Source organism: Sitophilus oryzae, unplaced genomic scaffold (genome assembly GCF_002938485.1).
Source record: "Sitophilus oryzae breed Bouriz unplaced genomic scaffold, Soryzae_2.0 scaffold_552_pilon_pilon, whole genome shotgun sequence".
NCBI classification, from domain to species: domain Eukaryota; kingdom Metazoa; phylum Arthropoda; class Insecta; order Coleoptera; family Curculionidae; genus Sitophilus; species Sitophilus oryzae.
The window spans coordinates 391,941-417,949 of record NW_022147143.1 but is presented as its reverse complement, the minus strand read 5'-3'; the positions used below and the strand labels follow the sequence as shown (position 1 = coordinate 417,949).

The following is a 26,009-nucleotide window of genomic DNA, read 5'->3' as shown; positions in this document are numbered from 1 at the left end:
AGCGTTTATAATATACTCGCCCAGTGGGTACCGAGTGGGCGTGGCAAAATCTAGCCAACCGAGTCAGAGCCCACTGAGCGTAACAATTAGATTTCCGCCACTAGAGTAGTAGGAACAAAGAACTTGAAGGTATTGGACCGTTGTCTCTGTTCATACTATCTTTACATTTATTAATTCTGATGCTTTCATATGCATCTAATTGCCTGTAATTTGAGACTTGTTTAATTAATTTTAAATTATTAAGATCTATACAATGGTCTTTATCAACAATATGTTCGGCAACGCAAGATTTATCCGGTCTACCATATCTTATCTGAGCTAAATATTCTTTAAATCTAGTTAATATTGATCTTCTAGTTTGCCCAACATATTTCTGTTTACAATCTTTACAAGAAATTTCATAAATACCCGACCTTTCCAGTGGAGGTGTTTTATCCTTTGGATTACCTAATAATTGTTGTAATTTATTATTAGCACTATACACAAGTTTATAATTGACATTCTAAAAAATTCCTTTTAGACCACGGGATAACTCTCTATCAAACGGCATCGAAAAATATTTAGACGTATCTTTCTCCACTTGAAAAGTCGAATTTTCAGAAATCATTAACCTATACCTACGTTTTCTAATTAATTTATCAACTAGGGAAGAAGAATATCCATTACACTCAGCTACATTCCTAATAGAATCTCTTTCTATTTCATATCTTTCGTTGGAAAGTGGGAAACTAAGAAATTTAAACTAGCCATTTTATGTTCAACACTATGATGTGATTCATTAGGAATATATCTGCGTGTGGTCGTATTTTTCCTATAGATATCAAATTCCAGGCAATTATTAGTATTTCTAATAACTAATACATCTAGAAATGGTAATTTGTCGTTGTTCTCAATTTCATGCATAAATTTAATGGAAGGAAAACTATTATTTAACTTAGAAAGAAAATTGTCTATGGTGTCTGAATGTGTGTCAAAAACAGCAAAATATCATACACATACATAAACCATACTCTTGGAAAATACTCAAACTGATTCCTAGCCTCCACTTCAAACCTGCCCATGAATAAATTAGCCAAAAATGGAGACAATGGATTACCCATTGCTGTACCTTCCCGCTGTTCAAAAAAGTTGTTATTAAATTGAAAACAATTTTGCTTCATACATAACGATGTAAGCTCAATATATTCAATCACAGTTTTGTTGTCAAGACCATTTGCGTTCAGTAATTCCTTCAAGTAGTCTAAAGTATGTGGAACACTTGGGAACAACGAAGATACATCAAAGGAGACCAAAATTTCACCTTCATGCAATGTTATATCTTTAATTTTGTTAATGAATTCAATATTATTTTTAACTGAGAAAGAAGGTTCATGATCAGGTAAATTTTCGAACTCCCTTGATAACCATTTATTAGCTATATATATATATAACCATTAGTTTATAATCATCTGCTGATGATGCTAACATGGTTAGCGAAACGCGCGTCCAGTGTAAAAGTAAAAGTGTTTTGGTGTATTGTGGTGATTTAGTATTTTATTTTGCTGTGTATCACCAAAGGTTCCAACCCTCAACTGTAATCTACTGTTATTAGTTAGTTACTGTATTTTTTTTTATTTTCGTTACTGAGAAAAGATCGTTCACGATGATGAAAAAAAATTTGGTAGAATTTCAGCTCTTAATATTAATATTAGTATCGATTGTATCAAGAAAGAAATATTTAAGAGAAAATTTTAGTCTAATACCGAAGAATCTCACAAAAGGACAATTATTTTCTCTATTACCATACCTTGACCTCTCTTTTGTGCTCGATGATATAAAGCTGAGCTTTTCACAAAATTAAAAAATCTAGATCAACATCATGCATACCTTGATATGAACCTGAATGTCTTTTGCATGTATAATGAGATTTGAGTGCATGTTCGGCATTAAAGCTACGGAACTAGTTAGCATATAGATCACTCACGTATTAGCGCGTTCCATCATTTCAAATGTAATAACACAATTAAATGATTTGATACTTTGTTGACAAAATTAAATCTAAGTAAGTTATATTTTTTTATTCAATAAATTAAGCATTGGAGAAGGTTCTGCCCTACTTTCTGCCTTAATTTAATTTATACACTTTTTCCATTTCTTATCTGACATTCCTCATTGTAAAACTAAATCTTAGTTTATTAGACTTGATTAAAGAGATTTACGACATATGGCCTTAGGCTAGGACCAAATAATATTTATGTAGCTTTTCCTTTACTGTAAAAGGGGGCGATTTCTTAATAATATGTATTTTGTCACCAAAAATAGAAGAAAGAAAACATTTTTTGTATTACGCCGAATAATGTCGGATTCAGTGAATTGTGTTGGGACTCAAGACTGCTTTATCGGCAAGTCAAAGAGGAAACTGACATTTCTAAGTTATACAATGAATAGTATCGATTTTCTTCTTTTGTTTAGGATTCGAAAATGCCCCTCGAATGGCGCGAAATTCTTTGAAAAGCCGTCGCTGAAAGGATGATACGTATTTGCAATTCTATTTGAGAGCCCTAAAGAAACATACAGATATGTAAAAATAGCAAATTTGATTTTTTTGGCTTTTCGAGAGAAGAAAGTTAAATTTTAGTATTAAAATAAGCATGTACAATAGGCTATACAACTTTACGATTAGCTAAACAAAATGTTTATAGCCCATTACACTTATTATTTAATTTTATATTCGTTTAATCTATCTGAAATATCTTCCTATAATTTTATTGGTGTACACAGACGAAATTCTTGGATATAACACATACGACCTGAAATTTTCTTTTTAAATATTATTTTTTTGGTGTTCTAAAGTAACTGTACATTTTATTTGACTATTCGACTATATATACAAGATGTCCCTATGGGGTTTACAATACTAGAGTAACATACGACAATATATACAACACGCATATTATGAGGTTTTTTTCGTGAACATTTTTTTTTGAAAATTCGGAATTTTTTTAAAAAAATTTTGTAATATTTTTTTAGTTTTTAGTTAAAAAAAATAATTTCTTGATAATATGGCAACATAGGTATTAGGTTAAATTTACAAGAAAGAAAATCCAGAAAAGATCCAGTGGTTCTCAAAATTTTAGCAAAAAATCATTTTTTCTTAAATTTTCACTTATAATATCACAAGAGCTTAAATTATTTTCAGAAATTTTTTTGAGGGCACGAATATTTTGAAAATTATCCCGAGTCGAAGACGAGGGATAATTTTCCTAAAATATTCGTGCCCGAAAGAAAATTTCCAGGAATAATTTAAGCTTGCTTGGTATTCGGTAAGAAAATTTCACACCTAAATTTGAAAAAAAAATATTAATCCAACATGACATTTTAAAATAATTTCAATTTGTTAAGTTGACCAAGGTATTGATGTTTTTGACATATTATGTGTTTTGTCATTTTTGTTTGCGATTCTGTCATTAAGCTATTACTAGTTTTAAAACGTCTGTACGTAGAGTAAGAAGTGTATAGCGAAATGTCGCGATTTGGAAAAAGTAAACCAACAAGTCATTAAAGAAGAAATTGAAAATATAAAACCAGATAACACCCGAAAATCAAAATCAAGTGTATATCCATCATATTTCGTTAAATAGAAAAATACCAGCTTTAGTTAAATAAAGGCGGCAGAACTATATTTTTTTTAGAACATGGCAATTTCGAAGAAATTCATATGTAGGTATATTCTAACATATTTCCTTAAATAAAAATATTACCAACCTTAGTTACATCAAATGCTAAAACTCAAATGGGGAATATTTCAATATATAGACATTGTAGTTCATTCACATTATGATTGTAGATCTTATGTTTACCTTTTCAACTGTCAAAAAATTTCCACTAAAGTTTCGTGGCGCCTCGAAAAAATTTCCGGAAATTTTTTCAGTTGCCATGGTAACTAGTCAACATTAAAGCATGTTATTGGTTGAAAAGTAGAGGTGTGAAATTTTCAAAGTAAAATAACTCCGTTATTTTGGACTTATTTGAAAAACGATAAAGAGAAAATATGTTTCTTTTATCGAGATCTACCACCCCTTAAAATACCTGCACTTATTTCTGGTACACCCTGTATATCAAGAAGAGAATATACCGGGTGATGTATCGGCGTTGGAAATAGGAAATCCTCTGCAAATTTTGAAGCGGCATTTCCAAAATTATTCAAAATTTACATGTGTATTCAGCATACACAGATCTTTCCAAACCAAACCTATGTACGACTTTGCTGTAAAATCAATAGATAGGGGAGCCAATATTTTGACAGTTCAAGATTCGCATGGGATTTCCTATGTTTCCAACACTGATGCACCACACGTATAAAAGAAAGTCTTAAAAAAAGTGTACTACCGAAAAATTTTGAAAAAAAAACTAATTTATTATTCTATAGTGTTCTAAATTAACCTAGAACACTAAAAATATGAAACTAAATACTAGAACTCATTAAAGAAAATTCTTTTTTAGATTTTTTGGAGGTTGTCAGTTATAATAAATGCGTTATTCGTGTTGTACCAACTTAAATTGCTATAGTCATGGCAGAATTCAAAATAACTCAAAAAGTGTATCAAGGCATGCTTGAAAATTGTAATGTAGACAAAAGCGTTGTTCGTGTGTGGCGGGCTCTCACGCCAGAAGCTGCTAGATTAAAATAGAAAAACGTTTTATTTAAATTGCCTACAATTATCTATTACGGTATTATTCTTATTGGATGGTGTCGTAATTACCCAGAGGTACGACAAGCTGGCCTTAATGAAAAACATTTTTTCGTTAAGTGGAATGAGTTCCTACTTCCATCTACAGTGCGTTCAAATTTAAACGTTATAGTCGTCTATAAATAAATCCTTGCACGCTGGGTAAAAACCCTGAATTTTTAAAACCAAAAAGCCTCAAACTTTTTGTATATGATTATTTTTATGTGTTTTTAAGCGATAGCCATACATTGCTAACCTCTACAGATGTCTGAGAAAAAAAACATTTTTTCTAAAGTATTTTCCCTGCGTTTAAATTGCTCTATTTCTCTGTAGTTTCTTTAGTGCCCATGCAAGAATATATTATGCATTGTTAACAGTATGTGTATATTTTTATAGTGCATGCTGTAAAATTATCGGTAAATATTACCTATTGTGTTTTTACCTTTCACAATCTTTCGCGCCTCATAGACACTGTAACTTCTATGATTGCTAAAATAAATAAAATACCGCCTATTTATGATCAGTAAGCCACGGGATTTTTCAAAAACATATTAAAATTTTATTGTTATAGCGTCGTTAGGTTATAGATTTGAATTTAAGCACCATCATGATTCGTTTGATTTTAAGTCACATTTCGAAAGCTGACTTAAGACATAAAATTTAAGTCATTTTCAAAATGACTTGTGATTTAATTCTTTATTCCGAAATAGAAAAATATTTAAGTCATTAAAAAAAGATTTAAGTCTTTTTCGAAAAGATTTAATCTATTTAAAAATATTTAAATCTTTTTTTAATGACTTCAGTCATTTTACAAAAGATTTAAATATTTTAAAAGATAGTCTTTTATGAGATTTAATAAGTCTTCTAAGAAATAATTTAAGTCGTTTTTTTTCATATATTTTTATCGTAAATTTTTAAGAGTGGCATCAATATGTGTTTACCATCATTAGTTTCATAAAAATGTAGCAACTGTGAAAACCGTATCTTTGTACCGCTGCTCATAAACTAGAAACCCTGTAAAACACACAAAAATGGGACAACCTGTACAAAGTACCACGAAATTTAATTTTATTTAGGTTGTTGATGTTTTTATTTTTTTTTTCCAAACCAGAAAATTAATTAAAAAAGACTTAAGTGAAGAAAAAACTTAAGTCAAAAAAGACTTAAATAACGTTATATTGAATTAAGTCTTTACAAAAATGACTTGACTTCAAAGAAAATGACTTAAGTCAAAGACTTAAAACTTAAGTCATTTGAACTTTATATTGAAATTGACTTAACACTTAAATAATTTTGATTTTAGAAATGACTTACGCTGACTTGTTGCAGCTCTGGGTACTACTGAACAAAATGAATATTTCCCGTGATCCAAATCACGATAGGGTATTTTATTTTTGTCTAGTCCCACTTCTGTAGTGTGTCGTCGGAAGTAAATAAAACCGTGCTTAATATAGACTTGAAACATAAATTATTTCACTCTCAAAAGATTTAAATGTTACAAGGCAACTATTAAACGTTTTGCGGTCCTGGGCGTAATAGAAAACATGCCTAATAAATCTCTTGCCGCCAGGAAAGTTAAATATCTTCAGGTTTAACGCTTTTAGGGAAATCTAGCCCTTAAATAGCCCGAAAATATTTTCTTTAACCCTCTCAAAACGTCAAAGCTTCGTATGATCACCGCTTGTGTCAAATAACAATAATTCAATGCTATTTAGGAGTCTAGTTTAAATTAATGTTACTATTGAACCCACTAAATCCTCAACATAATCTATTGTTTCTAATTTATCTAATGGATTATCAATTTGCAAAACGATGTTGCCAAATAAATCGTCACATAAATTGTAATCTAATGCACATGATCTTAGCACTTTAGTCGGTTAAATATATATATTTATGAACTTTTAATGATGCAGGGCAAGCATTTTTTTATTGCGTAAATTAACACATACACGCAAAAATATAAATTTTAATTTATTATTTTTCCTTGACCATTAACAAGATTTTAATTAATGTAATATGTAATTATATAGATCTTATAAGATTATTCTGTTATCTAGTGAGTAAATATATTTTTAAATCCTATAAGAAACACTCTATAACAAGTTTTTTCTATGATTTTTCTGTTAAACGTGGCTCATGAACAAGAAAAAAATGAATAAATCTACATGTTCAATATTTAATGAATGAAAATACAGTTGCAAAATTATTAAGTTATTTAATACTTAATTTTATGAATTGCTTGATTAGATTGTACTATGATGTTGTAAGTAAATAATTCAATATAATTTTGTATATATATTTTCCTTGTTAAGAAAGAACTGGTATTATCAATCATTATGGTCAGCAGGTTAAACAATAAAGCCGTAAGTATTGTGAGTAAAAGAAAATAGAGGATTTATAATCTGGAATGGAAAGGGCATTGCCAGAAATGAAATATAAGCCATATTTCGTTTTCCGATACATGTCTTCAATGGATCTTCTGTTTTATATCTTAATTTCTACATACTATCAGTGATAAATTTAATGAGCTTTCTGGGCTTTTTGTCATGTATTTGTATGCTAGTGGATATGTTTCATTATCTTATTTTAGCAACAAATTGTTGCTTAAATAACGCAAATAAATGTATTCTTTCTGAAGATCAACCATAAGGCGTTTTAATCTTTGTGACTGTAAACCGATCTGAAGTTTTTCCATTTTTCTTTGGCTGCAACAACTAAAAAAACCTTTGCAATACAACAGTAAGCTTTTAACTATCAATTACACACTTCTGCTTTAAAATTAATGGCCTAAAATTCAAGATCAAGTACCAAAAATCACTACTAATATACATCTATCTCTATTTTCAGATATCTGGCTACATTCCAGTCACTTTCATAACTAACTTAACCCAGAGGAGATACAATACCTTTATCAAACAAAGAACAATGGAAAAATATTGCTGATCGCTTTATGGAACTTTGCATCCTCTCGAACTACATAGGGACGATGGAAAGCACATAAAAATTCAAAAGATTCCTCAAGCAGGCTCAGCTATTTTCATCTACAAAGGCTATTAGTTATTTGTATTTATGGTCATTAGTGATGCAGATGGCATATTTACTACTGTTACAACAGGTAAATGAGGCTTTTCTCCTAAACAATATTTCGCGCCTTGCCTTGTACCGGTAAAAACAACAAATTTATGTTTCAAAACTTCTATATAATTAAAACAATATAATGCAATTCTTAGCTACATAAAAAATTGTATTAATCTCATTGTATTTTCCCTTCTCAATTTTCCTAAAACAGATTTTATAATTTTATATAACTTCGTGTTTTATTAACAGTAAATAAACCGATTAATATTTTTTAGTGTGAAACAATTGTGAATGAATTATTTTATTTCAGGTCCCATTCTACTAAAATTAAATTGTTATTGTTTATTGTAATAATCCTATTTGAATTGAATAAAGGTATTTACATACTTAAAAGCATCAAATAATTTATTTTTTTATTTCCTCAAATGATTAAAATTAATGAATTTTGAAGATTTTTTTATTAAAACAAAATTCGTAACAGTTATTTTATAACAGATATTATTATTTAATATTTTGTTTTAAGTTCAAATAATAAGATCTATTTTACCATATGAAGTTCGAAAAATAATTGTAGAATCTAAAATAGCATGCTTGCGCCATCTATGTGAATCTATCAAAAGAATAAGATGCCTTTTAGGAAGATAACCACTAGGAATATAGCTGGAAAATATTTCGACTGAGCTTGAACATAAGAAGATATATTTAAACCTTGTTACCCAAAGCAAAATAATAATACTAATGGATTTTTGTTATTACAAATTAGGTAGCAATTTTAAATAATGTGAAAAATATGTGAGAATCCTATAGAGAAAAATTATGAAAAAAATTGGAATTAACCATAGGAATTAACATTTTTTACGCAGGTTTTAGACCTCTCAGAAAAATAGTTGATACAGATATAAAATTAGGATAATTCGGGAATTTATAGATAATTTTATGTTTTCTTAGAATATATCAACCTTTATAGGCCTACATGCTTTGGTTTTATTAGAAAGTCCATTTTTTTCAACCCTTGTTTTTGAACAATTTTTCATCATGAACAATTTTTCATGATGATTAAAAGTTGGCCTTTAATTAGTTAATAAGCGTAGTTTAACTAACTTCTGTAACTTGACCAAAATCGCGAATTTTCATGAGTATATGTATGAAAAATGTAGAAAAATTGGCCATTTTTAAAAGGTCCTTGAAACATAGTAAATATAGTCATAAAATTATTAAAATCTCAGAATTTGTAGGAAATTTTATTTAGTTTCAGAATATCTACAAATTAAAAGACTTAGGTACCTACCTTGGTTTTGTCATAAAATTAATTTTCTGAACCCTTGTTTTTGAGCTGTTTTTGATGATGGTTTACACCCTCTACATCTAATACTGTACTCGAAAGATCATAATAGCTTATATATTCTTAATCTACACCAGTCGATTAGTAAATAACAGCAGTTTTAACAAAATCAGCGACATGAAGAAAATCGCGAAATTTTATGAGTTTTTTCATTGGCTATTTTTTAGCCATTTTCAAAGAAACATAGTCATAAAATTATGATACTCTCAGCATTTGTAGAAAATTTTATGTAGTTTCAGAATATCTACAAGTTAGAAAGCTTAGGTAACTTGGTTTTGCGATAAAATTAATTTTCTGAACCCTTGTTTTTGAGCTATTTTTGATGAGGTTTTAACGTCCTCTATATCCATTACTGTTCTCGTAAGACTACAATAGTCCATATTTTCTTAATCTACACTTTTTAATTAGTAAGTAGCAGCAGTTTTAACAAAATCGGCGACATGAAGGAAGTCGCGAAATTTCATAGTTTTTTTATTAGCTATATTTTTAGCTATTTTCAAAGATCTTAGAAACATAGTAAACATGGTCATAAAATTATGAAAATCTCAGCATTTGTAGGAAATTTTATGTAGTTTCAGAATATTTACAAGTTAGAAGGCTTAGTTACTTTGGTTTAGTGATAAAATTAATTTTCTGAACCCTTGTTTTTCAGCTATTTTTGATGAGGTTTTAACGTCCTCTATATCCATTACTGTTCTCGTAAGACTACAATAGTCCATATTTTCTTAATCTACACTTTTTAATTAGTAAGTAGCAGCAGTTTTAACAAAATCGGCGACACGAAGGAAGTCACGAAATTTCATAGTTTTTTTATTAGCTATATTTTTAGCTATTTTCAAAGATCTTAGAAACATAGTAAACATGGTCATAAAATTATGAAAATCTCAGCATTTGTAGGAAATTTTATGTAGTTTCAGAATATTTACAAGTTAGAAGGCTTAGTTACTTTGGTTTAGTGATAAAATTAATTTTCTGAACCCTTGTTTTTGAGCTATTTTTGATGATGGTTAAAACATCCTCTACATCTAATACTGTACTCGTAAGACCTAATGGCCTATATATTCCCAATCTACACCAATTAATTAGTGAATAATAGGAGTTTTAACAAAATCGGCGACATGAAGAAAATCGCGAAATTTCATGAGTAAAAATGTCGAAAAATTGGCCATTAGATTAAAGAAAAAAACCAGTAAACATAGTTATTAAATTATGAAAATTTCAGGATTTGTAGGAAATTTTGTGTAGTTTTAGAATATATCAATCTTCGTAGGCTTAAATGCTCTGGTTTTATCAAAAAGTCGATTTTTTCAACCGTTGTTTTTGAACAATTTCTGACGATGGCTATAAGTATATATTTTTAGTAGTATAAAAAAATTTCTCTAATTAACATTCGGTATATTTATAGCTCTTTTTTATTTGTTTCAGCAATAATGCAAAGGACTACTATCGGTATAGGACAGTTGCGAATCCAAGGTGTTTTTACATGCCAGTATTTGTGTATGGATGAGTGTGGTTTACTGTATGGCTCGGTAAGTGAATATTTTTCCAAATACATATTTATAACAAACCTGCAATGTATATTATTGTTGATTTGGCACATTGCAAAAACTTAAAAACTACTATATCAGAAAAGGAGATTAAATTATAAATTAAAATTTGCTGTTATGAGCAACAAGCTCAAAGCATGCTTTAAATAATGTACGAGCTTGGTGACTCGAGTTAATTTTAAAGGAGATCACCCGTCTCTGTCAAATATTGTTTATTTATATACGGTTATTAATATATTCCTTCACAATTCCTAGTGTCTACCAAAATTATTCTTAAAATACTACAAATTGGCTTTTAATAGCACTTGAAGAATTTCTAAAATTATTTGTCCCAAATCGTTAGCAAAGAGTAACGCTTTTGTAGTTTAAAAATATCCAAACCTGAAAGAAATACAGAAATAAATAACATCCCTAGTTTTCCAAAACTAAATTTGAAGAACTAGAGAACAATATTTTCGTATTGATATTTTACGTAACAGCAGATTAATTGAAAAAAGAATAAACCAGTTCCAAAGCGGTAGCCAACTGACCAATTATGCTAAAAATGAATATGTCCCCTTGCGTTTCAACGGCCAGTTTACTTGAAAAAAATAATTACACCGGTTTTAACATCTACAGGCTTCGGTCATTGTGGATCATTTTTTTAAAGTGTAAATTTATTCAAATAGTATTAATAAGAGCCATCCATCAACTTTAGATGATCCGGACGACATATGTCCAATTAAAGTATAGTTTTTAAATTAAATTAAGTGTGAAAAGTCTTGTAATAATTTTGGAAAAAAACGACTTTTTGAAAAAGGATTTATATTACTCAAAAATGTATTTTTAATGCTAGAACAAATGATATTTTTTCAAATTCTCAAGTTGCTCAGAAATATAGTAGGTAAACATAGTGTTAAAACTATGAAAATTTCAGGATTTGAAATTTTATGTAGATTAAAAATATACAAAGCGTTAAAAGTGGCAATGCTGAGGTTTTATTAGAAAGTTGATGTTTTCAACCCTTGGTTTTGAATCATTTTTGATAATCTTTAAAAGTTAGCCTACGGTTTTTTTTTAAATTTGGATTGGTTGTATCTGTCTAAATTATTTTCCGCGTTACAGGGCTGCAGCTTCATAATAAAAGTGATAGCATCTTTGTTTTTTTACATGGAACACCTGGTATATGATTGCATTTTTTCGACTACTTTCATATCTGATTTTTTTTTCTATTATAATAACCTATACCAATCTCTAATAGTTTTCGAGATAAAAAATAAAACATGGGTAAAATTGACAAAACATGATCACCGTTTCTCCATAAACGTCTAATGTGCCATCTCCGTGAATCACCCTATATAGTGCCGTACTCGTAAGGCTAAAAAGGGCTATATTTCCCTATTCTACGCCTTTTAATTAGTTAATAAGCATAGCTTCACTAAAATTAGTAGTTAGAAGCTATATTAAATTAAGGCTGTATACCGGGTGTGTCTCAAAAATGGCTCACCCCTATAACTTTTTTATTTTGTCAGATAAAAAAACGAGATTTGGTATGTTAGTATATGGCATAAATTAAGATTGATTGACGTATTCAATTGTTTTCGGTCACTTCCTGTTTCACCGGAAATGACTACAGATTTTAATTTTAAATGGCACCCTCGGTATTTTTCTACTTTATTCGATAGAAAATGACACTTTGAATAGAATAACATATCATATGTCAACTTTTGACGTTTTCGAATATGGTTTATTTGAAATTGTAACATGTGGTTCATAAAGACAATTTGAGTCGAAATACCAAGTGTGTGGTATCAAATTATTCGTAAAAAAATGCTTTTCCCAAATATTCTACTGAGCCACTCTCGTTTAATTTGAAAAAATTGAGATATGAGTAAATATACGCGATTTGGGCATCTTTTAACCAGCCAGGATAAAACACTAAAAACATTAGACGATCAAATATATTTTTCTAAGGCTTCTTGATTAAAAATTAGTGTTTTTAACATAGCCATGGCACTCTAGATTGAAATTTAAAATAGAATTTTTTATTAAGCGAAAAAGTCAAAAGTTGACATATGATATGTCATTTTCTATCAAATAAAGTAAAAAAATACCGAGGGTGCCATTTAAAAATCAAAATTTGTAGTCATTGCCGGTGAAACAGGAAGTGACCGAAAACAATTGAACCCGTCAGTCAATCCTAATTTATGTCATATACTAACATACCAAATCTCGTTTGTTTATCTGAAAAAATAAAAAAGTTATAGGGGGTGAGCCACTTTTGAGACTCACCCGGTACGTATGTTGATATTGTATAAGTTCTTAAGTGTTTGTATACTTTCAGCTTGATTTTAAAGATGAATGTATCTTTAACGAGACCATGGAAAGGACGAACTACAACAAGTACTGGTCGAACAAATACTCAAACGATCGGCGGACATTCTACCTCGCCCTGAATCGACGCGGCCAGCCCCGAAAAGTGATGGTCAAGGCTCGCCAGCAGCTCGGCAAACTAGACTCTTACACGCGCGTGTTGACGCGACCCGTGATGCACGACCATCCGATTCGTCACCACAACCACCAGAAGTGTCCGCCCAGTGCGCCGCGCCACCAACAGCCCACAGACCCTCCTCGGTGTCGGAAGAAGAAGAAAAAAAAGAAAAAAAAACGAAAACTTGACGACGACAACGACAACGAGCCCAAGAAGGGCGACAACTCGGGACAAAAGTGTGAAGTTGCGAACACTACAGTGACTAGCTTAAGTGTGAACAGTTCGAACGCGACAACAGACAATACGGAGTGCCAAAGAAACTTAACAACACTTGCTAACAAACTGAGAGCGAAAAACAATCTTAATGCGAAGTCGTTACTAGGTGATAAGAAAAATAAGAATAAAAAGAAGAAGAAGAAGAAGAAAACCCTTAATAATAAGCAGAGGAAAAGACTGGATCAGGTTGTCAATAGTTGAATTCTTTCGGAATGTTTTTTTTATGGAATGGCTCTATTCAGTAGTTTTTTTTTTCTATGATGTTTGCAGTTTAATAAAACCCTAGATCATATTAATTAACATTTCGCACAATATTTCTCCTCGAAAGAGGTTATACAGGGTGTCCCAGAAATAAGTGCAAGTAGGTTTTTTTCGCGAAAAAAAAAATTTTTGGAAATTTTTTTAGTTTTTAGTTAAAAATCATAATTTCTTGATAATATGGCACATAGGTATTAGATTAAATTTACAAGAAAGAAAATCCAGAAAAGATCCAGGGGTTCTCAAAATTTTAGCAAAAAATAATTTTTTTAAAAATGTTCAAAGTAAAATAACTCCGTTATTTTGGACTTATTTGAAAAACGATAAAGAGAAAATATGTATCTTTTATCGAAATCTAAAAGCCCTTAAAATACTCGCACTTATTTCTGGGACACCCTGTATAGTCTATCGCCCACAATCATGACCTCACACGTAAATCTCTAGGCCTTTTCTGTTCTCGATGGTCACTGTCTCTCTCTCTCTCAATATACCCCTTGAAAAGTTAACTGTTTTTTTTTATTAAACAACTTTATCCCAAATTTCTATATTACATATTTATATTAAAAATCCTATGGCAACTAAACCAGAGTTACTTAATATGATCTAGGAAAAATTCCTAAATTCGTATTAACAATTTTATTGAAACTCTAACGAAATCCTTTTACTACTTTTATAAAAAAAACTCTAAAGCTAAAAGTCTCTATTTCCTTCTGGCCTGGATTAATCAATAACCATTTTTTCTATCATTTTTTTTGGATTCCTTTTGCAATATTTTTTTGGAGTGGATTTTTTTGGAAAAGTAAATTATTAAAATATTCCAAAAATGTTATTGTTTATAATCAACAAGGCCTTGGAACCGAAATCGAGTAGATGTGTATTAACCTGTTACTCAATACAATCTCAACTCATACACTCAATGTTAAAATAGCTGTTTTTTATTTTTAACTTTGGCAAACTTAACTTTAGCTGTGATATTTAAAATATGAAATGCCACAACACGAAGGTCTATCCATCCAATTAAAGTGAATTTCGTTAGAATTTTGTAGAAATTAGAAAATTTATACTAGTCAATTTAATCGTTAACCCCCCCAACCCCCCACCCCCCTATATACTTCATGACATTAGTTAATTTTTGAACACCACTTAGTTTATAAGTAACAAACTATTGGCCAATAATATTGTATCATTTTAATTAACTTTCACTGACATAAATTTCGTATTTTTTCGACTTCAATTAACACAGCTCAAGATTAAAATATATTACTGGCAAATAGGTATGTTCTCTTACAGTTTTACAAAGGCATTCTTAGAATTTTTTGTGATAAACACATTACGGATATTAAGTTTAATTTTATTAACAAAACTAGGCAGAACTGACTGCTTCAACACAGACTACACTAACTGAATTTATGATTTTGTAGTTTTAGTTAGATTTTTTAATAGACTGCTTTGATCATTTTGGTTCTAGCTTTTTGCTGCGTATTTTAAAGTGGTTGTAAGTTAAAGTAAATAAGTAGAGATGAGCAACAAATCGCAAAATGCAGTTCAATGGCAGAAATTTTAAAATCCAAATTTCAATTTAGGAAACCAATATTACTTTATTACTATAGTTGCGATTTGTGATTTTGTAAACTAGAACCGTGATAACCTTCTATCTGCGAGTTTAACTTTTTAGGAGTTGCGATTTTGTTGCGAATGTATTTTTGTGGTTCATTGAAGCATTTTATACTAAACTGCGATTGCTTTTTTTCTCTGATTTTATTTATTTATAGAGAAGGTACCTATTTTTATTTTCTATGGCCAAGATCATAATATACCGGGTGTTTTTCAAGAGTGGTTCGCTTCTATAACTTTTTTATTTTTTCTGTTAAAAAAACGAGATTTGATATGTAAGCATATGACATAAATTAAACGAAATTATAGTATTCAATTGGTTTCGATCACTTCCTGTTTCACCGGAAATGACTATAACTTTTGATTTTTAAATGGCACCCTCCAATTTTTTTTAATTTATTCGATAGAAAATGATACTTTGAATATAATGCCTAGTACAATATTTAAATACTAAAATCGCAATCGCAGTTTTGCTCATCTCTAGTTAGAAGCTATATTAAACCTTGTTCTATATTCTGGAGAAAAAAGATTTTATAATTCTAGGAAGACTTTTTACAATAGATTTAGATACATGGGCGTCGGACAGGGGGGGCAAGAGGGGGCATTTGCCCCCCCCCTGGATCACTGAAACAATAAAAATAAAAGCTATCTTCTTACATCCATCTATAAAAAAAATAATCATTATTATGAAATTGTTAGGTGTTACCTGTAAAATAATAAAAAATGTGGTAATTATTGGGAAAACTGGAAATCGTCCGATTTTCACCAAAATTGGTATACACACTATTTTGAGGTCGTAGATTACGAATCTATTTTTTTCTTGGCGGTCTCTTACCGTTTTTCAGAAAAACGGAAAATTATTTCAACATTGAATTTTTTTTATTTCGGCCCTATAAAGTAATAATTTCACTATATTTTCATTATATTATAGTTTATCTAAAAGCCACACTTGATTGGGGATAGAAAAGTGTCCAACATTTTACTGAAAAACTTTTCTTAACAAAATAGCAAAGAAAATTGAGACCAGATGGAAGTTTCACATTTGATATATCCTTCTTTCTCTCTCCTATGTAATAAGAGAGACAAATATATTCTAGACCTAATCTAGAAATTTTTAAAATTTACAACGTTGCCATATCTTCTATTTTTTCGGGTGATTAGGAGTTTTTAAATAAATTACCTATTATGAGATCGACAATAGTTAAATATACACCTATATCCACAAAATTACGCGGAAGAGTTTTGATTGCATTGGTTTAACTTCTTTGCGGAGGGGTTAATCTTTTTTAGTTAATCTAATAAATAATAACAAAAGATTAACACCCTCTGCATGGAAGTTGTAACCAATGCAATCAAAACTCTTTCGAAATAGTCAGATCTCGTTGGTAAAATAGCAGTTATGGAAAGGAGCCGTTCTTCTGGCGACCGCCTTTCGTAATTCCAGAATGAGCGAAAAAACACGCTAAATTTAGGTTTAGCATTGGCAACGTTGCTTTAAATGCCAGAAACACATAACCGTCCTAGAACTGTGATGCGTATGCGCAGAAGGAAATATGAAGACATTATTTCATTTGCGCATGCGCTGCAGAGTTCTTGGACGGTTCAGAATCGGTAATAACAAGAACCCGAAAAAAGCTATAATCTAACATTTTCAGATTGTTTACAAATTTATTTTAGCAAATTTTCCTCTATTATGCATAGAATTGGTTAAAACAGTAACAGAATATAGGAAAAACATTATTGATTATGGAATACCTAATAAAATATGTGCTAGAAAACCTTAAAAATATGAGAAATTAAGAAAAATTCGATATTGAAATTATTTTCCGTTTTTCTGAAAAACGGTAAGAGACCGCCAAGAAAAAAGTTCAGATTCGTAATCTACGACTTCAAAATAGGGTGTATAGGTACCAATTTTGGTGAAAATCGGACGATTTCCAGTTTTCCCAATAATTACCAAAAATGTCAATTTTTTATTCATTTTTACCTTGCCCCCCCCCCCTAAATTTCATTCTTCCGGCGCCCATGTTTAGATACCAAAGAATGTCCAAAATAATACTGTACTTCAGTTCTTTGTTCTCTAGTTTATTATATTTTTGCATGGTTTTTCTTCTAGCTTTTTCGAAATTTTGATAGCTGTATTTTTGACAAGTGTATTTTTGATTAGTCTGGAGTATATAATAACACGCTTGCAAATGTTTGTTAGTAGCTAATTCCTACCTGAACTCAAACTGACCAAATATTGTACGAAAACTAGGTTGATGTAGTTCAGGAGACCACTACAACGACAACGATGACTCCTATGACGTCGACGACATCTCCAGATGATATTTTTAACGAGGAAGATTACCCTATAGAGTCGTCTACTCATCACGATTGGGAAGATCAGCTACCTACAGCTACGTCTAATAGTTTGTTAGCAAATGAGAAACAATCTGTTTAAATAAACGTGAAAATATCAAATGAAACACCTGACTGAATACTAGCAACACACACATTTGTGCATCCTTCATCTTTTTATTTATTTTTACTATTTATTATTGTCGCAAGTAAACATTCCAAGCAACATGCATATTTATAAGATATTTTTTTTTATTTTGCTTCGAATGTTTACTGTGAAACGACTTACCTTGTATATATATAGTTTTACGTAAAAATACCTCACGATATATTTAGGAACCCTTTCTTAGTTTCATAAATGAATATGCTCTTTTAATAAAATCTCAAAAGCTAAGATTTCCAGCCTGGAATTACTTTTTTTATTGACATATCATCTTAAAAACCAAATAAAAATAAATCACTAATAAAAGATATAAATTTAGAGTTTCTCTGTTTCTTACTTATTTTTTGAAAAAACAAAATATGTTAAGAATGATTCGAGAAGTTCCTGATGGCTGCGAATCTTAGCTTTTGGTTTATTATTAATATTTTTTTTTTAATTTGGATTGGCATTGATGAATCTCATTAGAAAGCGATTGATCCCTGTATCTGTCAATGCCCTAAAGTAGATTGCTGTGACTTTTTTGGTTTTATCATATATTATACGCTTAGATCCAGATCTTTTTTTGTATTTTGTGTAGATACTTGAATAGGAGAACAATAGATGTACGCAAATAAAAATTTTAAAAGAAAATTAAGACATGGTTAACTGTTTAAGGTTTTGCAGAAATAGAGGCAACTGTAATAGATTATTGCGATACAACTTTGAGATGTTTCGTAGAGATAATATTAAAAAAAATCTATACAAAGACATGTTGGAAGCCATATTTACCACTATCAGTCAGTATTATTTTAAAACTAGATTAATGTAAAAAGCCAAGCAATAAACTGTATAAAGAAATTATTGATGTTTCATTTACCCCCTTATTCTTAGAAGAAAAAAAACATTTTTTTAATACGCTTAAAGTCCTTTAATTTGTATATTTCAAATTTTACAATTAAAATACTAAAAAAAAATCTTAAAAATATATAATAAGAGTAAAATCAAATTATTAATATATTTAAAATTCCAAAACCCATGTATAATTATCAATTACAACTAATGAGCTCATATAGATCTAAATAATAGAAAATTTAAATTTTTGTTAAAAAAATAAATTATTCTAACACTATTCACAATAATTTTGTTTCAATATTCTTTTGGTATTACATTTCTTAAAAGAGCTGTATTTTAATTGTTTATAGACTTGATTATTTTCGTTAATATTTTGGTCCCAGTTAAATACAAATCAACATATTTTTTCTAACCTGAAATTATATTGTGAATAATGTTATTAAACTATATTATTACATAAAATGAGCATCTTAAAATATTTTACAGACTATTACATCAATTCTTACAAATTTAATAGTTCAATTCAGGTATATAGGAATAAAAATACTATATTAACATCTCAAAAAATACATTTTCAAGTGATCTAATCATGTTCTAATTTTTTAACTGTGTGAAATGGAATCTAAAATGAATTTGATCGGTATATACAGGGTTGTTCACCACATACGACACAGAGTATTGTAGCTAAACGATGAGATTTTTACAAATTGTAAGTTTGGGGTTCGTTGAAGGACTATTAGAGCTACAATTTAAAAATATTTTTACAAGATACAGAGTGTCCCAAATAAACAAAAAATATCAAAGTTGTATTTTTTTAAATGGAACACCCTGTATATTATTACATTTTTAGTTTCTACGATTAAAATAAAGGTAAATTTGATTAAGGTTTATTATACTTAAACCTTACCGTTTTTGAAATATTTTCAATTTTGTGAAATTGCAGTAAAAATTTTAAAGCTTCATTTCTCCAAGGGTATCAATGTTTTTAATACTAAATATTTAATGAAGTTTATTTATTGATCGATCATTGTGTTGCAATAATAAAATATTACTACCTTATACAGAGTGTCTAAATATTTATTTTAAATAATTATTAGCTTCAAACGGCAATAACTTCTTTAATTTAAATGGAATGCCCTGTATATTTTAGGAGAATCAGATGCACAATTAAATTGTCTATCAAATTGTATTATACCATTTTTTACCTATCCGTCAAGTTTTCGTAGAAAATGCATTTTTTATAATTTAGACCTCGTTTATCAATATATCCATGGAATATTGACATTTTAGATTGTTTTTAAAGCAACAAATGTACAAAATGTACAGACTAGTAATATTATCGTTTTTAGCAAAACGATAATATTACTAGCCCATTTGTATGCAAAAAGAAAACTATTTAAATCTTTATAAAAGAGTATACCATTAATTAAAAAATATAACACCATTATTTCCGCCCATATACTAATTAAATACATACTTAATTGTGTATGTTAATAAATTATTATAAATAAATGTGGATTTGAGTCAGAAATCAATATAATAATAAGTTATCAAATTAAAGTTCACATAAATAAGCATTTATTAAAAAATGAAATATAATTTTTAAGGTGTTACTTTTTATCACACAGTCTAATGCCCATACAAAATTCAGTTTTTTAGTATTTGGAGCAATTATTATTAATCAATGCAAACAGTCAGTTAATGTAGTTTGAAAACTGGAATCATATTAATTGGTCCTCTTTAACAAATATTTAAACAGTTTTTTTTTATTTTTTAATGAAATAAACGAATTATATCGACAATATTAGTACCTGTACTCTTTAAAAATTTGGTACATCTTTAAAAATAATCTAAAATGTCAATAGTCCATGGGTATACTGATAAATAAGTTCTAAATTACAATAAAATGCATTTTCTACGGAAACTTAAATAGGTAAAAAATGGTATAATATAATTGGATAGACAATTAAATTGTGCATCTGATTCTCGTAAAATATACAGGGTGTTCCATTTAAATTAAACAAGTTATTGCCGTTTGAAGCTAATAATTATTTAAAATAAATTTTTAGACACTCTGTATAAGGTAGTATTATTTTTATTATTGCAACACAATAACTGATCAGTAAATAAACTTCAGTCAATATTTAGTATTAAAAACTTTGATACCCTTGGAGAAATGAAGCCTTAAAATTTATAATATTTCAAAAACGGTAAGGTTTAAGTATAATAAATCTTAATCAAATTTACCTTTATTTTAATCGTAGAAACTAAAAATGTAATAATATACAGGGTGTTCCATTTAAAAAAATACAACTTTGATATTTTTTACTTATTTGGGACACTCTGTATTTTGTAAAATTATTTTTAAATTGTACCTCTAATAGTCCTTCATCGAACCCAAAACTTACAATTTGTAAAAATCTCATCGTTTAGCTACAATACTCCGTGTCGTATGTGGTGAACAACCCTGTATAAATTTCGAATAAGGAAGTCACTGAAATTCGGTTTTCTCGTGTCCCTGATCATACCTGAATGAATATATAAGGCTTGAGTCAATCAATGTTTCATAAGTTAGGTTATTCTTGCAATATATTATAGTTTATGACACGTGGTTCGTTAGTGTTTCAAAAGGCACATCAAATAAAGCATATATATATAAATAAGTACACATATATCAGGTGATTGTACACCTGCAGATTCCGAACCTTTCAGTATATCATTTTTATTTTGCCGAACATCGAACACTTTAAAGCAACCTATACATGTATTAAGTCTATTCAGAGCCGAATTCAACAAATAAAATAGCACAGAAGTTCACATGGAGTACCTCAAACCGTGAGATTACACAAAAAAATATACATCGAGGAAGCATAAAAACAGTTCATGCATCTGTCCTAATGTATTAGATTTAAAAATCAGAAAAATAAGAGCATTTAAAAAAAATAGTCGGGCTAAATCCGACTCTGAATCTTTCTAAACATTATTGTTTCATAAGATATCTTTTTATTAGCTACTATTCCAATAACATTTTTTAAAATGTTCAAAAATATTATTACTTGTTTTAGAGTATAATACATATAGTTAATAAGGTGAGTATAAGTTCACTTATTTTTTTATATAAATAAGTTCTTTAGGCACTGGTTATGAACATGCAGCCAGCAAAAAAATGCAAGTTAGATTTAGATGTGGATATTCTCAGTCTATATTTTCATTGAGTTGTGCATTTTTTATATAAAAAAAACGATTTGAATAAATATATAATTTTAAATCTTAGTTGAAAATATTTTTATCGAAAAAGATAAAATTTTAAACGTTTTTTTCACAAAAAAATATTTTTTTTCCTTTGGCAATTTTGTATTCCAGTTTTGACATTTTTTTAATTAATCAATCTAGCTTGCCTTCATTCAATTTTATAATTTATAACAGAAGCAGCAATATATCAATAATTCATATCCATAAGATCGAAAAAAAACAACGTCACAGAGCCCGTTGAAATGATTTACTTCTAGACCCCTGTTTGAACCAATTTAACGTCGCTTATTTTCGTCACACGGTTTTTTGTTAGTTAACTCATTTTAAGCTAACTAAAACCCTTAGCTAGTAATCTTGTTAGCTAATTTCTGGACTAGAAGAGCGAAAATTCGGCTCATCAGATTCAGGAGAGAAAACCTCGTATCTGCTGATCATTTCTGTTAAATCAGCTTTACTGTTAAAGGAACTTCCAAAACAGTATTTGCATCTCATCTTAGTATCGTCGTCAACTCTTACTGATTGCATTATACCGCAAAGAGTTATAAAAGAGACTACAAACAAAATGGATGGAATGCTTACGGCGATTATAAGTTCTCTCCAAGTCCTTTTCAGATCGTACCTTGTTATAACCATAAAGGAGTTATTCTAAAATAAGTAAAAAATGATTTTTCATCCTATAAAAACTTAACAAAAGCAATATACCTTGTTGTAAAAGCATGGGAAACGACTGGCTGCTGTCTGATTTTTTCCGTCTCTTCCATGAGTGAGGAGGAAGTTATAACATTCACCTTTTAAAGTGTTCACACAGCCATCTAAGTTTATATACAACCTAGAATGATTGTATATGGTTAAAGAAGATTGAGAAGGTAAAAATTCGTTTTTTGGATCCACCACATGACTGTGCTTCCCTGTCAAATTCCAGAATTCTCTAAAAGTTGCGTAAGGCTTAGGGATAATATCTTCGTTGTATATCGTCCCGTTGATACAATCAGTCGCACTAAAATCAGAATACGTTAATTTAAAAATCTTACAATATTTGATATATTGGGGTTCATTACAATATACTTGAATTTTTCTCGCTGAACTGAACAACATGGCAGGAAACTAACATGACTTCTCCTGGCTGTTTGACCCAAAATTGAGTGGGTTCAATTTTAAACCCGTCTTTATTTCCATTTGCTTTCATGTCAGTGACTCCAAGACCGCAAAATGCTTGATGAAAACTGTCCTCGACGGATATAAAAAGATTCCTTCTGTCAGTCGTAATATTTTGCTTACAAATACGATCACAAGTAAAAGGCTTTTTGATTTTGGTGCATTTTGAACCCTTGCACTCGAAATATCCGCTCAGTTTGGCATTGTCTTTGTCACTGTCGACGGTAAAACCGTCTGCTTTGTAGTGACAGTTTTTGAAATCGTAGATTTGAGAAAGATTGGAACAGTGGCCAAGGGAGCAGTTGAAAATGCCTTTTAGCACGGCGCATTCTGACCCGTTGTTGCAGTTGTATTTCTTCAGGGCGTTTTTGCTGATGGGCGGACAAGTTGAAGTAGCGAATGTGGTGCAGTTCAAGAAAGTCACGCTACTTCCGTTCTGTCTGGTCGTGGAGTGAATTTGTGGGCAGAAACCCGACGTTCTAGTTAAGCACCACTCGCCGCAAGATGCCCAACTGCAGTTGTTATTCATGCTGGTATTTATCGTTTGGCACATGACGGGTACTTCTTCAAATCCACTGTTGAATGCTCTGTATGACGGAATATAAATAGCTACAGTGAGGTAAATTAATGAGACACAACTGAGAACCACTACTAGCTGGCAAAAACAAATACAGCCGCATATGCGCTTGTCTTGTTGGGGTATCATACGAGGTTTGCATCTATTTCTCCTACCCATTGTTTTAAGAAATTATAAACGTAATAAAACTAAACTATAATGTCTTCGCAAGGGAAAAAATCAAAACTTACATTCTCTTTACGTCGGCTCTTATATTTACTCTGAAGGATGTCTGAAAAATCATTGGGAAATGGACACAAGCGCAGGCGCTGGCTTTTGTATCTGGATCAAACGCAATAAAAAATAAATATTCTTAATTTAATAAAGATATCTTAAATTGATTTAAAAAAAAACCTTAATCTGTAATTAAAATAATTTTAATTATTATATTACTAATCAGTTGTCAGTCAACACTTTTTTCTTCTTAAAATTATTCATATTTAGGGCGTATTTCAAAGGCAATCGATAAAAATTAGTGGAGATATTTCAGCTCTTGATAAAAAGATGTCATTATTTCCAAAATATTTTCAATAATTGGGAATTTATAAAATTCCTTTATTAATTTCCAAGAAAATTGAATTTATTTTTAGGACAATCGGGGAACTGTCTTGGACAGTTGTAATATCATACCTTATAATTAATAAATTGTAATTGCGATTATTGCCTTATATTAATAAATTATACCTTATATTAATTATAATTCAGTTTTTCCTGCTTTCTGCTCAAATTATTTAAATAATATAGCTGTATTGTAGTATTTATCCAGTGGCGTAGAAGAGGGTTAATATAAAGATAAATGTATTTTTATTCTCGTACGGGGGTAATTTTCTTTCTGCATTTTTGGAATGGTCGAGAATTAAAACGCAATAAAAGAAAAAGGCAATATATTTCGGCAAAATTTTCAAACAGTTTAACAATAAACATTATTTACACTTATAGTTTATCTATAGTTTAGGATCCCGCAACTTCAAGGTTTTAAAGAATGTATGAAAGATAGATGTATGTAAAGAATTAAATAAACAATTAAACAACTTGATAAAATTCTCATAAATCTTCTAAAAACAACTGCGATCACTTTTAATATATATTTTGCATTGTAACAGATACTGAGTAATGGCTTGAGATTTTTTTATTGCTAGATATTTTATTTGTTGTTTTGGAGAACGAACAAACTGATATATTGCACGTCCGAAAATATTAAATTCAAATTTAGTTCATAATTGACTGAAATAGAGATATTAGAATAACAAAATCTAAACCTAAAGATTCACAACCTATATTGCTAAAAAGTTACAAAATACTGCAAGAAAAAGTTTGCTTGCCCACAAGATACAGCTATACAATTATGTATATTACTCATATAGTATTGTTTTAAAACAATATATTTTACAGTGACATTGATAGTATAAAGAAAAATAAATGTTATTTTACAATATCAAACAGTATAATAGGGAAATCATTGCTTACAAATTCGATCGATCAAAGAAAAATTATTACACATATTTTTGTACAAAGGATATGCTTTAGTAAACAAAATGTTACACCTCGAGTTCTTAATTTTATTTAACTTCTTATTAACAATTATATCAAGAAGTTCGACAAAATAATAGCAAAATCTTATTTGGACTTTTTTTATTTTTTATTTAAATATTTATTAATTTGAAAAGCAAGTAAAAACCCTAGGAGCTACACGTAGGACCCAAATAATACTTTTATTGCTTGGTTTTTATTATGCGTCATAAATTTTAAGTTGACAATGGAAAAAGTAAATGTGTATGGTAATTATTAGCTTGAAATAAAGCAAAAGAGTATAAAGGCACGAGCGTGTTTCAAACAAGCAAGCAAAACTGGAAATACAAAGATATGTAACATACGTACATAGATACATATCAATCTTGCAATTATTTTGTCTTAAATGCCAAAAGCAATAGAAGCATATAAATTTTATCAAAGTTAGTAATTTCAAACTAATACTTATTGAATATTAAGGTCTATTCGTCAGGAAAGTAATGCATGTATTTTTGACATGACCTACCACATCCTGGACAGTACCAATAGCTTAGTATCCCCACTGACGCAGCGAAGAGTAAATTGGGAATAGCTAAAGAAAGTACGAGATGACGCAACGTGTCATCCCACGAGTATCGTGCCACAACCATCTCCGGGTAGACTCTACTATAATAACAAGGAAAATACGTACCAGCCGAGCCAAAGCCGTACTGTTTAGCAAATTGCGAGCAGTTGACAGACGGCGGATACCCGCAGCCCTCGCTGTTGATCAAGAAATGCGTGTAGGCAAAATCCCACTCCACAATCTGCCTGTTCTTGTACTCCCTGAAAGGTATCTTGGAATAATTG

The 26,009-nt window shown here is 29.8% G+C and overlaps 2 protein-coding genes across 3 annotated transcripts in view; one reads left to right on the top strand and one right to left on the bottom strand.

Annotated features, from left to right (window-relative positions):
* LOC115887111 (fibroblast growth factor 23-like) overlaps positions 1-18,637 on the top strand; it is a 77,666-nt gene extending 59,029 nt beyond the window's left edge. Inside the window, exons 2-5 of one of the 2 annotated variants that reach the window (XM_030906437.1) lie at positions 7,557-7,824; positions 10,555-10,658; positions 13,000-13,608; positions 17,552-18,637. In XM_030906437.1, coding sequence (XP_030762297.1) covers positions 7,779-7,824; positions 10,555-10,658; positions 13,000-13,608; positions 17,552-17,737 — 945 coding nt within the window. In that variant the 5' untranslated portion in view covers positions 7,557-7,778 and the 3' untranslated portion in view covers positions 17,738-18,637. The remainder of the gene's footprint in view (positions 1-7,556; positions 7,825-10,554; positions 10,659-12,999; positions 13,609-17,551) is intronic. The other variant, XM_030906436.1, reaches the window with a different exon arrangement.
* Positions 18,638-21,979: 3,342 nt separating this feature from the next.
* On the bottom strand, positions 21,980-23,875 carry LOC115887177. Its single transcript, XM_030906524.1, has 3 exons — positions 22,939-23,875; positions 22,583-22,877; positions 21,980-22,525 (listed from the first exon to the last, which is right to left on the bottom strand). Exons 1-3 carry the CDS (start codon positions 23,769-23,771, stop codon positions 22,238-22,240), a joined length of 1,416 nt encoding a protein of 471 aa, XP_030762384.1. The 5' UTR covers positions 23,772-23,875; the 3' UTR covers positions 21,980-22,237.
* Between the last annotated feature and the right edge of the window lie 2,134 nt (positions 23,876-26,009).